Source organism: Rhinolophus sinicus, linkage group LG16, assembly GCF_036562045.2.
Source record: "Rhinolophus sinicus isolate RSC01 linkage group LG16, ASM3656204v1, whole genome shotgun sequence".
Taxonomy (NCBI): domain Eukaryota; kingdom Metazoa; phylum Chordata; class Mammalia; order Chiroptera; family Rhinolophidae; genus Rhinolophus; species Rhinolophus sinicus.
The window spans coordinates 28,114,096-28,130,215 of NC_133765.1; the positions used below are offsets into that span (position 1 = coordinate 28,114,096).

The 16,120-nt window shown below is 42.6% G+C and overlaps 2 protein-coding genes across 4 annotated transcripts in view; one reads left to right on the forward strand and one right to left on the reverse strand.

Annotated features, from left to right (window-relative positions):
* TAOK3 (TAO kinase 3) overlaps positions 1-2,852 on the forward strand; it is a 157,213-nt gene extending 154,361 nt beyond the window's left edge. For all 3 annotated transcript variants that reach the window (XM_019753979.2, XM_074320999.1, XM_074320998.1), the window contains 2 exons: positions 1,083-1,265; positions 2,291-2,852. In XM_019753979.2, coding sequence (XP_019609538.1) covers positions 1,083-1,265; positions 2,291-2,452 — 345 coding nt within the window. In that variant the 3' untranslated portion in view covers positions 2,453-2,852. The remainder of the gene's footprint in view (positions 1-1,082; positions 1,266-2,290) is intronic.
* A 6,340-nt stretch (positions 2,853-9,192) lies between these two features.
* On the reverse strand, positions 9,193-15,599 carry PEBP1 (phosphatidylethanolamine binding protein 1). Its single transcript, XM_019753980.2, has 4 exons — positions 15,016-15,599; positions 13,759-13,868; positions 12,976-13,076; positions 9,193-10,173 (listed from the first exon to the last, which is right to left on the reverse strand). The coding sequence occupies exons 1-4, from the start codon at positions 15,355-15,357 to the stop codon at positions 9,956-9,958; spliced, it is 771 nt and encodes a 256-aa protein (XP_019609539.2). The 5' UTR covers positions 15,358-15,599; the 3' UTR covers positions 9,193-9,955.
* Positions 15,600-16,120: the final 521 nt, after the last annotated feature.

Here is a 16,120-nt window from a genome sequence, read left to right on the forward strand (position 1 = left end):
CATAAACTCAAGGTAAACAGAACTGTCTAGTTTGAGGGTTCTGATGTTCCCAGCCAAATCGAGGGCCTCCTAAATCTAGACAAAACCAAGCCTGAGGCAGAAGGGTCATCATCCCTTAAACGTCCTTTTCCCGCCTGTGGCCCCAAATCTTCAACTCTGCTCACTTTCAAGGTTGGCTCTTCTGCTGGCTGGCTTGGCCCAGTTCGGTCCTGCAGGGAGCAAGAGGCAGTCTCAGGCCGGCTTATAACCCGGGCTTCTGTGCTTCAAACCACAATATGCCCGTTACGACTATCAAGCTTACCTTCTGCGGGGGAGAGGTTTTGAGCCGCGTCAGTTATAGATTGGCTGGCAGCAGGATAACTTCTGTAGCCAACAGCAGGGACCAACCTGCTAGGAGAGCAACAGTATTGTGGTATATTCCTCAAGTGTTATGGAGATTGGACTCATTTGTTTGTTTGTTTGTTTTTATATAGAGCTAAGGATATCTAGATGTATGATGGTGTGGGGGTAAGAGATATCTAACTATGGAAATGGTTCGTCAGACCCAAAATAATGTTAACAGCTACTATTTATTGAACACTTGGTATATATCAAGAACTGTGCCTAGGATTTTATATGAATTCTTTTATTTAATCCTCACACCGGTCTTAGACAGTAGGAACTTGTTGTTTTCCTGAAATTAAAACAAGAAAAATACATGCGACTGGGAGAGGTTAAGTAACTTGCCAGGTGACACCCCTAAGTGGATGGTGGAGCTTGAATTCAAGCTTAGGAGTCTGCCCCCAAGAGACACAGGTTCAGTCACTGGAGTGTGTAGCGTTCCTGACTCCTGCTAAGTGTGGTTTCCTTAAGAATGTTTTTGTTTTCTTAAGGAATGTTTTCAGAAGAGAATGTGTTTTGAGACGTTTGTAGCCCACTGGGCAGAGTGTACTATTTTTGATTCCTAACTCTGGATGTACCCAGGGCGTCTGTCTGTTTTTCTGTGGGGACCTGTTTCACTCCAAACAACAGAACAGCCTCCAGTCGTCCCCAAGTGCCGTAAGCCAGGAGGGAATTACAGTGTGTGTCTTCTGTGCCCGCAGTTACGGCTAGATGAGGCGCAAGAAGCAGAATGCCAGGCCTTGAGGCTACAGCTCCAGCAGGAAATGGAGCTCCTCAACGCCTACCAGAGCAAGATCAAGATGCAAACAGAGGCACAACATGAACGTGAGCTCCAGAAGCTAGAGCAGAGGGTGTCTCTGCGCAGAGCACATCTTGAGCAGAAGGTAAGGCAGTGTTCCCACAAGCCGCACAACTGGGTGGGGGAGGGGCACAGCCTGGGGAACTGCCGCTAACCGAGCCCTGCCTGTGTGTGTGTGTGTGGGGGGGGGGGGGGTGTTCAAGCAGGCACCGCTCACTTATTATCTGCCTTTATACTCCTAGAGGTGGGCGTAATCTCATTCCACAGGCAGGGTCCTAAGGCTCAACACGGTTCCATTCCTTGCATAAATCTGATCCCACAGCCTAAACTCGTTCTATCACCCTGCTAGGAAACCCTCCACCTTCACAGCCAGAGGAATACATGGGTTCCTGGGTAGTTGATAGGACATGGACAGTACGATGAGCTGATAGTATGGCTGCTGAGTGGCACGAGGAAGCCACATGCAGTATTGGCTTTTATTTTCAGCTATTTCTAAATGAAAAGAAATCACCAGCAGGGCTCTTTTAAAAAATTAAAATGAAGAGAGGCTGGTATTGCCACGCATAATAAATGGTCTCTGAATTGAAATATTCATTGCTTTAGGTATTGCTGAGGAATATGAAGTAGAAAAGATTTCATAAAGCATCTCAAAGCTGTTAAGCATTTATTTGCTTAACCAGTAATTTGTGCTTCTTTCTGGTAGTTCCCTGAGACCAACGTAGAAGACTGTTTTCCCAGCTCCTGTTCTAGAGCTAAATTGCTAATGACCCAGGGGGCGTTTGGCTCTCTATGGGATAGTGGCACAATCTAATTGTGCTTGAGTGTCTTTTAGCTTCTCTTGAGCCATCTCTTGCTGAGACAGGACACTGACCTAGATCAGCCCAGCTGCTTGGCTTGCTAGAATGGTAGCGCTAACCCCAGGTGGGCCCCAAACATTTTTATTCTTGTGAGCAAGTTTTAAATATAATGGATTGGATACAAGACATTTATCACAGGACTCTCCCAGGCCCCCCCCCCCCCAATCTAGTTTCCTCTCACTTCCTGTGTGTCATTTGTGCGTGCCTGTTGGGAGGTCCTTTCATTAACAAGTGCTCATTGTGCTTATTTCAGATTGAAGAAGAGCTGGCTGCCCTTCAGAAGGAACGCAGCGAGAGAATCAAGTATCTATTGGAAAGGCAAGAGCGAGAGATTGAAACTTTTGACATGGAGAGCCTCAGAATGGGATTTGGGAATTTGGTTACATTAGATTTTCCTAAGGAGGACTATAGATGAGATTAAATTTTTTTGCCATTTACAAAAAAAAAGAAAACAGAAAAAAATTCAGACCCCGCAAAACCACATTCCCCATTTTAACGGGCGTTGCTCTCACTCTCTCTCTCTCTTACTCTTACTGACATCGTGTCGGACTAGTGCCTGTTTATTCTTACTCCATCAGGGGCCCCCTTCCTCCCCCCGTGTCAACTTTCAGTACTGGCCGAAACCTGGCCATCTCTTCTATTCATAGTACACGTCACAGTATTGATGTGATTCAAAATGTTTCAGTGAAAACTTTGGAGACAGTTTTAACAAAACCAATAAATCAACAACAAAAAAGTGGATGTATATTGCTTTAAGCAATCACTCATTACCACCAATCTGTGAAAGTAAAGCAAAAAAAAATAATAATAATAAATGCCAAGGGGGAGAGAGACACAATATCCGCAGCCTTACACCTTAACTAGCTGCTGCATTATTTTATTTTATTTTATTTTTTTGGTATTTATTCATCAGGAATTAAAAAAAAAAACAAAGTTTTATTAAAGATTGAAAATTTGATACATTTTACAGAAACTAATTGTGATGTACATATCAGTGGTGACATATTATTACTTTTTTGGGGATGGGGTGGGTGGGTGGGGTGAAGAGATCTTGTGATTTTTAAGAACCTGCTGGCAAGAGTTTAACTTGTCTTCAGCATATTCTGATTGTATCATAATCATTTTCTGCTGTTGCAGAGAATGTGAATACACTTAAGGAGCTCACAGAATCCCAGTAGCACAAATTGGGCTTTGGCAAATCGTGTATTTTGTGTATAGAAGGAATTTAAGGAGAGGTATTACTTATTTTCATATTGTATTTTAACTGTTTCTCTGATCAAATTTTTTTACTTCCTCCTCCTATTCCTCCCCACCTGCCTCCTTCCAATTCAGTATTTGGAGTTCAACGCTGTCTCTCAATCAGATCATCTTGATCTTTTTCTTTAGTCCCCTTCCCCTCCCTAAGTCCCATATCTTGGTCATAAATATTGCATTATTCACACTTTCAAACTGTGTATTTTCTTACAATAAAAAATGATGAAAAAAAAAAGGCTTTACTTCTTTTGCATGCACTTTAAAAAACAACAAAACAAAACATTTTTCAGGTTCCAAGGAAGAGCATGATAACTGTCAGAGCTTTTAATTATATTTGTAAATAAAAGTGTTCATCACATCGCCTTGCTGTGTTATTGTAGCAGGAAGTTTCCCTTCTAGGTTTACCAGTTCATAATTCAGAGGGAGGAGAGCCACCACCCTCCAGAAACCATTCTCCGGAGCCCTGGTTGCTCCAAGAAGAGCCATTCAGGATTTTCAGGTAAAGCTGTGTCTTGCAAGTTCCACAGGATTGAAGATAGTGTTACACTGTCTGAAGTGGTCAACTGCACCTTTTTGCCCTTAAGAAAAGGACCGTGTGCCTACACCCACACACACAGACTCTCAGTGTACCAGTCGTGTGTAGGAGTATGTATTGCTGAGGAGAGAATTTGGGCACCTTTAAAGAAAGGCAGGCTATGAAGAAGACATTATAGCCAAATATTTGAAATGATCCCACTGTCATAGATCCCCACCCCCCATGGTCTGCTTGTATGAGAATAATTTTATGTGCATGAGAATGAAGTGGCAAAATATATAACTTGTAGGAGATGGCTTTGGGGTGAAGACATCTCAGTAAGATCTCATGTTCTTAGAGTTCTAAGTCCTGAATCTTTAGCATGATGACCTGAAGGTCACTCCTATATCCTACAGGACATTCAGTCATCACAGACAAATGTGACCAATCGTGATCACTATGATCAACTAAAGCAGAGCGGTATACTCAAAAAATTATAATTATCAACATGAGTTAACCCCAACCTTAAAGCCTTTAATAATTATCACCGGGTTTCCTAAGCACCTTAATTCATTGACGTTTCTCTGTTAGGTACATCAGAAAATCATTGGAAAGAAGACTCATATTTACCCCCCAAACAATAGGTAACCTGTATTTCATGCTTACGCTTACCATGTGATGGGACTCCATGCCATTTTCAGATAAGGAAATAAGCTCAGACCAGGGTAAGTGGTGGTGGTGGAGACTGTATCGAGACCTATCTGATTTCATACTGCATAGGTCATACTGCCAATCAGAACATTAAATCAGTAAGGCAGAAAAACTTTGTGTGGTCTGTTACATCCATTTCTCCGTAGTGAAAAATGTCTAGCTAGCTTGTGAAAAAGCCTTATGTCTGTGAGATTATAGGTGCCAATCTTTATGAAATGTCCTTCTCCACAAGTTTGTCAGTGACGTGTTCCCAGAAGGAAGACCAGAAGGAATGCGGGTCCCTGCTTCTAACACCTGGTAGACACTGAGACTTCCAACTCCTAATTCCTTCACGAGGAGGCAGTGAGAATATAGCCAAGGACCAGAATGGCAGCAAGAGAACAGCTGGAAAGAAGTGCTGGGACAGCAGCAGAGAGCCAGTGTCCTGTATTCCAGCATACACTCAATGCCCCTGAGTTAAAAAGAATTATTCCAGGTTTGTTATACATATTAGTAAGGGCTGTTACCTCTGATTTGCAATTATTCCCTCAGTGAATATTGACTGAGTAACTTACATGTCAGATGCTCGAGATACATCAGTGTATCTCAAAACAGGTAAAGATCCTTGCTCTAATGGAGTGTACACTAGGGGTGGGAGGAAACTGATAATACAAAAATTAAATTATCTTACATGGTAGTAAGTGCTATAGATCAAGGGAAGAGTAGGGAAGGGGGATCAGAAGTGCCAGGATCAGCATACATTCACTCATTCAAGAAGGATTTATTGAGCACCTACTGTGTGCTTGGGGGGGTAACAGTAAATCGGATGGAGTCAGTACTCTGCAGGAGCTCCACATGGTTTAAATCCCCACTGAAAAGTAAATCAGCAGTAGACTAGGTTAACCAACAGTGGGCTAAGACGAGCCATGACAGTGCAAGAACTGGGTGCTACCAGGAGTTTGAAGGAACAGCCAACGATGAGAGTCACAGGGTGTCAGAATCACAGGGTGCCAGTGATGTCTGAGTTAAAGCATTTCTTGAATTTACCATCATCTGTCATTATTTGTTTAAATATCTATTCAAGAAGGCAACTGGCAACTGGAAGCATGCTTATGTAAGAACTCCATACACCGCTCTGATTTTAATTTAGTAATATATTTTGCCCTAGAAATGGTAAGCTACAAAAAATACATTTTTATTGTCCCAGTTTGGCAGAGCGGTGTAAATCTTTCCTGCTGATTACAATGAAAAACTAGACAAAATGCAAAAGCAACTATCAGAGGACACTGGAAAATAAAAGCAGATGGATTGTGGAAAAGCAACCTAGACCGAGGAATGAAGGCAAAATAAAACCATTCTCAGATGAAGAAAAATTGAGAATTCATGGTCAGTAGGCTTACTCTACCAGAAATGAGAAGGGAATTGCTCATACTGAAGGGACACCAGAAGGAAACTTGGGTCTCTAAGAATGAAGGAAGAGCAACAAATGGTAAAAATCTAGATAAATAGAAAAGACTTCTCCCTCATAGTCTTGAACTATTTTGAAAGACATGTATATATTTTTGTTGTTGAAAGCAAAAATTATAACATTGTCTTGTGAGGGTTTCAATATATGTAAAATGTAATCCATATAACTATAACATAGAGGTTGGGGGTTAAAGGACCTATTGGTTGCCATGCCAAGTGGTACGATTTTTATTCTAAGCAGACTAAAAAAATTAGTTATGTATATTGTAACTCTTAGAGCAACTACTTAAAAAACAAAAAAGAAAACCCAAAGAGGTAATAGCTTAAAAAGCCAACAGATCAAAATATTCAAATAATCCCAAAGAAGGCAGGAAAGAGAGAACAGAGGGGCAAACAGAAAACATATAAAATGGTAGACCTAAATTCCACCAATCAATAATTACATTAAATATTAAGTCTCTCAACAGTCCAGTTAAAAGGCAGAGATTGGTTGACCTTGACTTCATGAAGGGTCCAGTCTAATAGAGGAGATAAACATCAACAATTACATATACCTATCTTTAAATGACAATTGTAATGTTGCAATAGCATAGTACAGGATACTAGCCCAGTTAGGGAAGGATTCCCTGGTCAGTTAAGAGACTTAAAGGGTGAATGGGATCTTGTCAAAGAAAGTGCGAGGGGAAGAAGATTCCAGGCAGCATCAGTAAAGGACCAAATCTGTTACCGTGTTTCCCCGAAAATAAGACCTAGCCGGACCATCAGCTCTAATGCATCTTTTGGAGCAAAAATTAATATAAGACCTGGTCTTTATAATATATAATATAATACCGGGTCTTATATTAATTGTTGCTCCAAAAGATGCATTAGAGCTGATGGTCCGGCTAGGTCTTATTTTCGGGGAAACAGGGTTGTAGCCTGGTATGTTCAAGAAACTGAGAGGCAGGCAAAAAAGGTGAAGTTCAGTAAGACAAATGGTGGGAAGCTAGAGAGGCAAATGGGGGTCAGATCACACAGAGTCTGACAGGCCATGTTCAGGATCAGGTCTGTATCCCAGAGCAACTGCAAACTGCTGAAGAGCTTTAAGTAGACAATTTAAGGACGGAAGTCCCTGGCTCCCTGATCGAGAAGAGGATTTAGGCCATGTATTATGATGCGAAAAGTATTAGAGAGCTACCAACCCTGTTTCTGAGATGAGGTCCTGTCTCTAAGTCAGGGTTTAATTTTGGGGTTCCAGAGAAATCCCCCATGAAATCAGAATGCTGAGCAGGTTCCCAACATTCCAGGGTCGTGTTAGAAATACTGTGCTCTGGAAGGGCTGCTAAAGCTGTACCGTGGTTGAGTACAGACTCCTGTGTCTCTTCACTCTAAACCTTTTTAAAAACACACTTTTGGTAACCATGTAGCCAGGCAGGAAACTGCCTTGATGAAAGTGGCTGTTTGTAGACTTTGTTCCTATATCAATCAGATCAAGTGAATCATTTACATATATGAATTCACTTAATCTCAACAAAAAATAATTTTGTTCTCCAACAACCCTGTGAGGTAAAATGCAGACTAATGATTCCCCCACCCATTTTTCATGGGACGAGGCTGAGCCTCTAAGGGAAGGGAATCTGTGTGTCAATGGCATGGTGGTGACGAAGTGGGCTGAGGCCAGAGCTGGGTTCAGAACCTGGAGTCCCCACTACCTAATGCAGTGCCCCTGGACAAGATCACTTCACCTTCCAATTTAATAGGTGAAACATGGTATCCCATTGTTTTTAAGGTTACTATTTTTTCTTATGTATTGTTCTTTTGTGAACTCGTGCATAGTTTTTTGGGTTGGGTTATTTTGACCTTTTTTGGAATGATTTTTGAGTCTACACCTGTTTTAAACAAGGAAACAGATTACTATGATTCCTTATAAATCTTCAGAGTTGATTTAAAAAGTACCATGGTTAGCAAGATAAAAGTCTCAAAGAACAGTTTAGAAAGAGTAAATGATTTTAAATATAAATAACAAATGGTCAAATATTTTAAAAGTCTGAGAAAACTGGGAAGGGTATGGAAAAAGTTACTTTCATATCCCACTGACATGAATATAATCAGTGTGATCTTTTTGGAGGGTGGTTTGTCAGTATCAGCATGGAAAATGTATGTATCAACTGATTATTTCAATCCTAGAAATTTATTCCACTAAATTACTTGCAAAAGCATTTTATACATATAGTTTCATGAAGCACTGTTTATTATAGCAAATAACCAGAAATAATCTTATCGCAGTAGGGAATTAGACTGGTTAAATTATGGAATATGCATAAGAGAACATTTGTTCAAAATATTGACGTGAATTATGGTGACCTGGTAACCCAAGATAATAGTGTACGAAGGTATATTAAGTAGGGAAAAAGAGAGCAGAACAATATATACCAGTGTGTGTAACAAGACTATAATTTCTTAAGGATAAATATGTAGATACACACTGATACGTTGAGATGGGATGGTTAAAGACATCTCCTTCCTGTACTGTTTGCCCTGACCATGTGCATGTATTAATTTTCATTTATTTTTAAGGTCAACAGGGTGGTTGTTTTCTTTACAACTTTGTTTTATATTTAAATGAATCTTAAAACTCTAAAGTTAAAATTACTCTACCTTATCTGCCCCCAGAGATGACATGAGGCAACATTTCCAGCAGCTTTTCAGAGAAGGGGAGCAGTGAAAGGTGGAGGAAAGGCCCAGCCTTGCATAGCACCTGCCAGGCCTAATTCAGGATCCTGTCTGCATCACAGACCAGGTCAGTGATTCAGACCTTCAAGCACCTCCTTTCCTTTCTTTTGGTTCAAGTGCTGTGAGTGATCTGTCCCCACCCCCACCCTTTGCTACTGATTCGATATGGATTGTAAGTGAGAACAAGGAGAGGTGTAGGCTATTTCTGAGCCGTTGCTATGGTGTCTGCACACAACTACACCATAGGGATTACTTACAAAAAGCAAAGGTGCTTTTGGGGCAAGACTTGGCTAAGGCTTTGTGATGTTTTAAAAAAAAACCTCAAGTTTAAATTAATAGTTGCTCCTGTCGAGTTGAATGGCATGTGTGTAAGTGTGGACCCTCTATATGCTCCCTGAATCAAGTCCCAATCATTACTGCTGGTCAGGGAAAGGGGTATTCACCCTTAGAGGTTGTCTCTTGACTTCCCACATTTATGAAACCCCATACACAAAAGCACAAAATATCTGGAGGCCCAGTCTGTCCACACAAGGTTTTTAATTTTATTCAACTTTAAGCAAATAGCAGAACTAACACAACATTTAGCAACTCCAGACCGGCTTTTTCTTACACCAGTGAAGGATCAATTTAATAAGCACAGACTTACAGATTTCTGATTACCTCACCCAGCCCTGCAGCTTGGCTAGACAGCCGTGCCTCAACAGGAAAGCAACTGTCCCCATTGCTTTTTCCAGTACTGCTCTTTAAAGGACCCAAAGTAGGATACCGACACCTAGTAACCAATCCAAGACGAACCATATTGGGGGTTAGCAGACATGTCAGCCTCTGGTTGTCTAGTGAGAAACAGGACTGGGAAAACACATCTCAGAAGATGCCATCAGGCACAATTCTCAGGGTCACAAAGAGAGGCAATCTTTTTTTTTAATAACCTCCCTTAAAGATTTTTCGATGCTTTGCTCTATTATTATAAACCGTTCTTCTTACCTAAATTTTTTCTTCTTTAAATTCTGGGTTGCTAATCTTACATTAACAAACTGATGACCCCATCATAGTACCAAAATATCCCCCAAAATGGAGTTCAAATTTGACCAAAACATAAACCAGGGTCTGTGATCCTGTACAATTATAAAGGACAGGCAGAAGGAAAAGTCACCCTAAACCACTATCGGCTCAGGTCTTGCCTGAGAATGGAAACGGGGTAGAAGAGAAATCTACATGCATCACTGAACTTGACAACACTGCTTGGGGCCTCCAGGGCGACTTCTGTCTCCTGGTGTTCCTCTACTTCCCAGACAGCTGCTCATAGAGTTTGGGCACATAGTCATCCCATTCCGCCTGGTAACACGTGCCGGCCACGGGGGTCCCAAGCGCGTACTTCTTGCGGAAAGCTGCCACCTTGAATTTGCCACGGTGGTCTCCAGATCGGTTGCTGAGAATGGGCTCATCACACTTCAGCGGCTTGTCCTGCTCATAAACCAGCCAGACATAGCGGTGAAGGCCTGGAGGGAGAGACAGGAGGGAAGATGTATACAGAGCTGGGCGTCTGATGGAGACATCACCCATTTTCATAGGCTTTGCCAACACGGAGGGACCCAGACCACCCATTTTTCCGAGGAGGACACTAAGAACCCAGAGAGGTGGAATGACTCAGGTCACTCACCTGCTGAAAATCACCCAATGTCTCTCCACTGTAACTGGTACCGTGTTTCCCCAAAAATCAGACTTAACTGGAAAATAAGCCCTAGCATGATTTTTCAGGATGACATCCCCTGAACATAAGCCCTAATGAGTCTTTTGGAGCAAAAATTCATGTAAGACCTGGTCTTATTTTGGGGGAAACACGGTATAAAATCCTCGCCCTGCATTACTGCCTCTCAGGACCTGTGGATCTGGCCTGCTCACCCCTCCTACGGCTCTGTTCCTCATTCACCCCACTACAGGACCTGCCCCTCTCCAGTCACTTCCCACCACTCCCATCAGAATGCCCATTTTACTGCTGTCACAGTCACGCTGCTATCTAAAACTCTTACTTTTCAATTTAATCTCCCTGCTAGAGAGATCCATAAAGCCATGGCTTTTGTCTTGTTGACCATTATCACTCTAGAACCTACCTTAGTGCCTGGCACATAGGAAGTGCTAAAAATATGAGAAGTGGATGAAGGACACGGCAAATCACTGACCAGATACTCATCATACCACAATCAAGCCTACACAGACTAAAGAAGAACATTATCTTTCTACCTCCAACACTTACTTCCTTAGAAGAGACCTGCTTGGAAAGAAATGACCCCAACTCATTTTAACCAACTAAGCAGTAGCAAAGAATGTTTAACACGTGCCAGCAAGCTTTCTACAAGTTGCAATTAAGTACTGGATACAAATGGATGCCATGAGTCTTTTTTAGGTTATTTAAAGGAAAGTTATTTAAATATTTGCACACCCACGTTCATTGCAGCATTATTTGTAATAGCCAAGAGGTGGAAGCAACCCTAATATCCATTGACAAATGGATAAACAAACTGTGGTGTGTGTTTGTGTCTAATACTATTATTCAGCATTAAATATATTATTCAGTATTAAAAAAGAAGGAAATGCTGTCGCTTGCTATAAGGATGAATTTTGCTATGAATCTACATGGATTTTTTTCATTTTAATTTGAAGATCTAATTGGCTTTATTATTAAGCTATTCATGAATTCGGCAGCATCTCATCTAGCAACTAGTAGGGTGCTCCTACATACAAGGGTGCTTTACCTGGATCTAATGAAACTTTCATATACTGCTGACCAGAGTGTAAACATTTTCAACCATTTTGGAGACGTCTTGGGCAATTTCTGACCCAACAATCCTACTCCTAGGTATTTACCCAAGAAAAATGCCCCCGAAATGACAGAAAATATGCCCCCAAATGAGAGAAATGTGTATAGTAGCTTTATGCATAATATCCAAACACTGGAAAAAACCCAAATGTCCATGACCAGGAGAATGCCTTCATGAACTGTGGTATATTCATACAATGGAATACTACTGGGCAATAAAAAGGAATGAATTACTGATATAAACAATAACATGGATGAATCTCAGACATTATCTTGGCTGAAAGAGACCAATCACCAAAAACAAATGCATACTGCATATCATATGCATGAATGCAAAAGTAATCTATGAAGACAGGTGTCAGAAAATGGTTAACTCCGGAAAATTTTACTTAAAGGATGTGTGCTCGGTAAATATTCATTCACTGAACCCCTACAATCCGTGCATTTTGTAAGTTACACCTTACTAAAAAAAAATATTTTAAGAAGTGAGCTACTGAGGCTTTTGTTGTTGAGAACACAGCTCCTACTTGAGAGAATTGCTTTATTCTCATGTGTGTACTTCTCGTAATTAAACTGCCTAATTTTATAACTGCCCTAGAGAACTTAATAGATTCCGGGGAAAGATGTATCTTTACCTTCCTTTTATGGATGTGTGAGAGGGCTGAAGCCATCTGAAACTTCTGCATCTACAGATAAAACATATGAATCTATAGCCAAAGGTTCTTGTACCTCTTCAGACTAACTCACGTCTGGACAGTGTGTACAAAGCTCGTATGTTGCCAGGCTCCACCCACCACTACTTCCTTGTTGCAGAAAATGGAAACATCCCTCAGTGCACAACCAGCAGTAACAGTGCATCTCCCACCATTAGCTCAGGCAGCACTTACCAACGTGGGGTTTCGATACCGCATTCTCTCTCTCTCTCATATATATATGTATATATATAAAATGTTAATACAATATGTGTGCGTTATGTATCTTCAATTTAGTTCCCAGTCTTCCAAATCTTTTCAACATACCACACTTGATTTTCGAGAGAAAAGGGAAGCTATAAAGTGATAAAGAACCTAATTTCTAATAATTAATTTGGAAACTATGGTCATTTCTGAGAGCTTTTATGGGAACTAGGAGCTCAGAGATCACACAGAGCAAAAGCTGAATACAGCCGTGCAAGAAGCCATTCCAAGCATTCTGAAACATTGCTTCCTGGTATAATATCTTCTCACCAATTTCCGGCTTACTAAAGGCCTAGCAGCTAAGGCCTAACGCTAACAGAAGTTCGCCTAACCAGAACCCAAGGTGCTGGTCCCGACTGCTGCCTTGGAGGTGAACTACACTGCCTGAAATCTCCACGAGGGTAAGGGCTCTCATATATAAAAGAAGCAAGCTCTAAGAACCAAACTAAAATTTGCAGCATTTTAGACCAATCCTATTGTCCACCCAGGCTCCCCTCCACATCCCCCTAACAGCAGCCTTTACTAACCTGTGCCCTTGGGAGGCCCAGAGCCCACGTAATCGGAGAGGACGGTGCCACTGCTGATGTCGCTGCCCTTCATATTGACCACCAGGAAATGATGCCATTCCCTACAAAGAATACACCATCACCACTACTGGAAATTAGTACACACTCAACAAACAAGCATGAAGTAGCTGTTCCGTGCCAGGATGCGGCAATGAAGTAGGCCTGCTTTCTTGGCCACTGCAAACGTCATGTGTCTGCAGAAGAGAGGACTCTGTACCTCCCTCCGAGATTGTCTAGAGCAATGGGCAGCAAACGTTTTGTAAGGAGCCAGACAGTTGATGTTTTAGGCGTTGAAGTTCATACCCCCTCTGTCACAATAATGCAACTTTCTGGCTGTAGCATGAAAGCAGCCATAGACAGCATTTAAATAAGTTATCATGGCTGTGTCCAAATAAAACTTTATGGACACTGAGATTTGAATATCATGTTATTTTCAGATGTCAAAAAATAATTATTATTCGTCTTCCAATTTTCCCCCAATTATTTAGAAATGTAAAAAACCATTCTTAGCTCCTGGGCCTGCAAAAAAACAGGCCCCAGGTAAATCTGGCTCTCAGCTGCAGTTTCTAGTCTCCTGGTCTAGGGAGTAAAGAGGCCAGAAAAGCACACTCTGGCTTAACCATGTAGGTGAACATTTCAAACTAGTCCAGTAGCAGAGCATGTTCAGTGGGGGACTTCACACAGTGCAAGAAGCACCAGCTCATATTTGGATGACTTGCTGTTCCCCAGCTCTCCCCAACTTGCCTATATTTGGGGTCTTTCCTGCTGGGAGCATCCGGGTCTGTCAAGACCAAGGTGTAGAGTTTACCTGCATCAAGGCCATCCCATGTAATACTGGTGGGCCGGTTCTTAACCTGAAGGAAGGAACCAGTTTAGAGTTTAGAATTCAAAAGTCAGAGTTAAAATGTCAGAAATGCTCAAGAAACCAATACTCATTGACCTTAGGTTCCTCAAAGGCAAAACAGATTATTAATTAAAACTAAAGTGTATTGACTCTACCAAAAGCCAGAAGCTGAAGTTTTATATACTCTATTTATTTTAGTCCCAACGACACTGGTATCAGAGCATGTTATTAACAAAAAGAGGTGGCGTCAGGATTTCAACCCTGGTGCTGACTGAGTCCTCTTAACTACAACCTTACCATTGTCTGGAACGACAGGGTCTCTCGATTTGGTGACCAGTTACCTAGGGCCCGCTAAATTGAAATCTAAATTAACTGGACATTTACAAGTGCACAGAAAATGAGAATGCCGAGGTGGCCAGACGTGGACAATGAATCTCGGAAAAGGGAGGCTGCAAGACAGGCACCTCACATTTAAACATCCAAAACCAAAAACTCGTCAGAGCAGTTTATTCACACCACTGCCCTGGAACTTCGAGACCAACAACTCGCAACAGTGTTGGGCACTCTAGTTTCTCCATTTTCAGCAGCCAGGACCTGGTCCTGCCTCCATCAAGGGTGTCTAAGGCCCAACGGTAAAGCAAGGCTTGCCCTACAGCCTTCCAGCTGCAGAAGTCACTACACCACGCTCTTGACCGCTAAAACAAAGGAGGCCTTGCTGGGCACTGCTGATCACCGGTTACATAATGCGTCATATGTCCTCGGGTGAGGCTCTTGCTCCCCAAAATGAGGCCTAAAATCCGAGACCCGGGGTAGGGGGTAGGGAGACTCTGATCCGGCCAAGGCCACTCAATCCTGGGCACCGCCCCCTCCCCTCCCCTGCCCTGCCCCGGGCGGTCCGAGCTATCTCCGGGCCTAGACCCCTGCCTGTGCCTTGAAGTCTCGGAAAAGTGGCTTAATTTCTCCCGCAGGCCGCGGCTCACCGTCAGGTGGATTCTGGGTGCCCCGTGGTAACCGCAGGCCTGCAGCGTGGGTACCGCGACCCCCTACTATTGGTGGGTCGGGCGCAGACAAGCCGCAACGTCCTCCCCACCTCCCCCAGGCCTCCAGCCTGCAGGCCTCCCGCCTCGAGCAGCTGCATCCCCGCAGTCCTCGGGTACCTGGGTGGGTGTCAGCACTTTGCCCAGTTCGTCGATCTCCGCCCCGGCGTATTTGACCTGCAGCGGGTGCTGCGGCTGCTCGTCCACTTCCTGCAGGCTCAAGGGCCCAGACCACTTGCTGAGGTCCATCGGCTTCGCGGGGCCAAGCGGCAGGACAGCAGGGAGAGCCGGGGTGACCAGGCCCAGGTCAGCAGCACAGACCGCAAGCAGTCCGCAAACAGGCCCAAGGCAACACAAACCCACCAGCAGGAGCAACGCACGCGCAGGAGCCACCGCCCGGGCCCCTCTGCTCACTGATTGGTCAAACCGGGTAGCGCGCGGAGCCTCGCGCTCCCGGGTCATTGCAGCTGGCTTTGCCTTTCTTTTTTGCACCGAGGGAATCTGCTATCCGTGTCGCCGAGTTCCCCGGAGTTCTGGCCCGGCTTGCAGAACCGTTGTTTAAAGAAATGCAATTGAGCTACCCTTGATTTTTAAAACCTTTTTGCATGATTCTTACCTCCACTTTATAAACTCAGAAATGGTAAGGCCTCACTTTTCTATTGCTCTTCCTAAAACAAGCCCAATTAACCCCGCCTCTCTGTAATTTCGCGCATGCTCCCTTGTTTTGGCAATTGCCCAGTGAGAGGGCATGGGCGAACTTTTGAGCATTTTTGTCAACGGATAAAAATATTTGCACCTATAATTGATCCCGCTAATACCCACTTGGTCCAAACAAGATTCCTGAGGAATGATTTTTTTTTAAACCATAATTATTCCTATTTTGCTGACACGAGGCTCTGCCTCTACTAAAACTATGGCCACAAAATGCCTTCTTTTTGCTAAATATAAAGAGTACTATTTAAGAATTCTTATCTGATTTGATCCTAGGACAGCCTTTGACATTGATAACTACCTCCAGGGATTAAAAAGTTGTCTGTTGTTTTCATTTCTTATTAGGAAGTAATACAAGTTCATTGTAGAAAATTCAGAGAAAAAGCCCAAAGAAGTAAATAAAAATCATTTGTATTCCACTACTTGGATATAAACATCAGTAACAATTTGAGGTATATATTTCCAATTATGAAACTATAAGTAAAGATAATTTTGTTCTGTTTATGCACAAAAA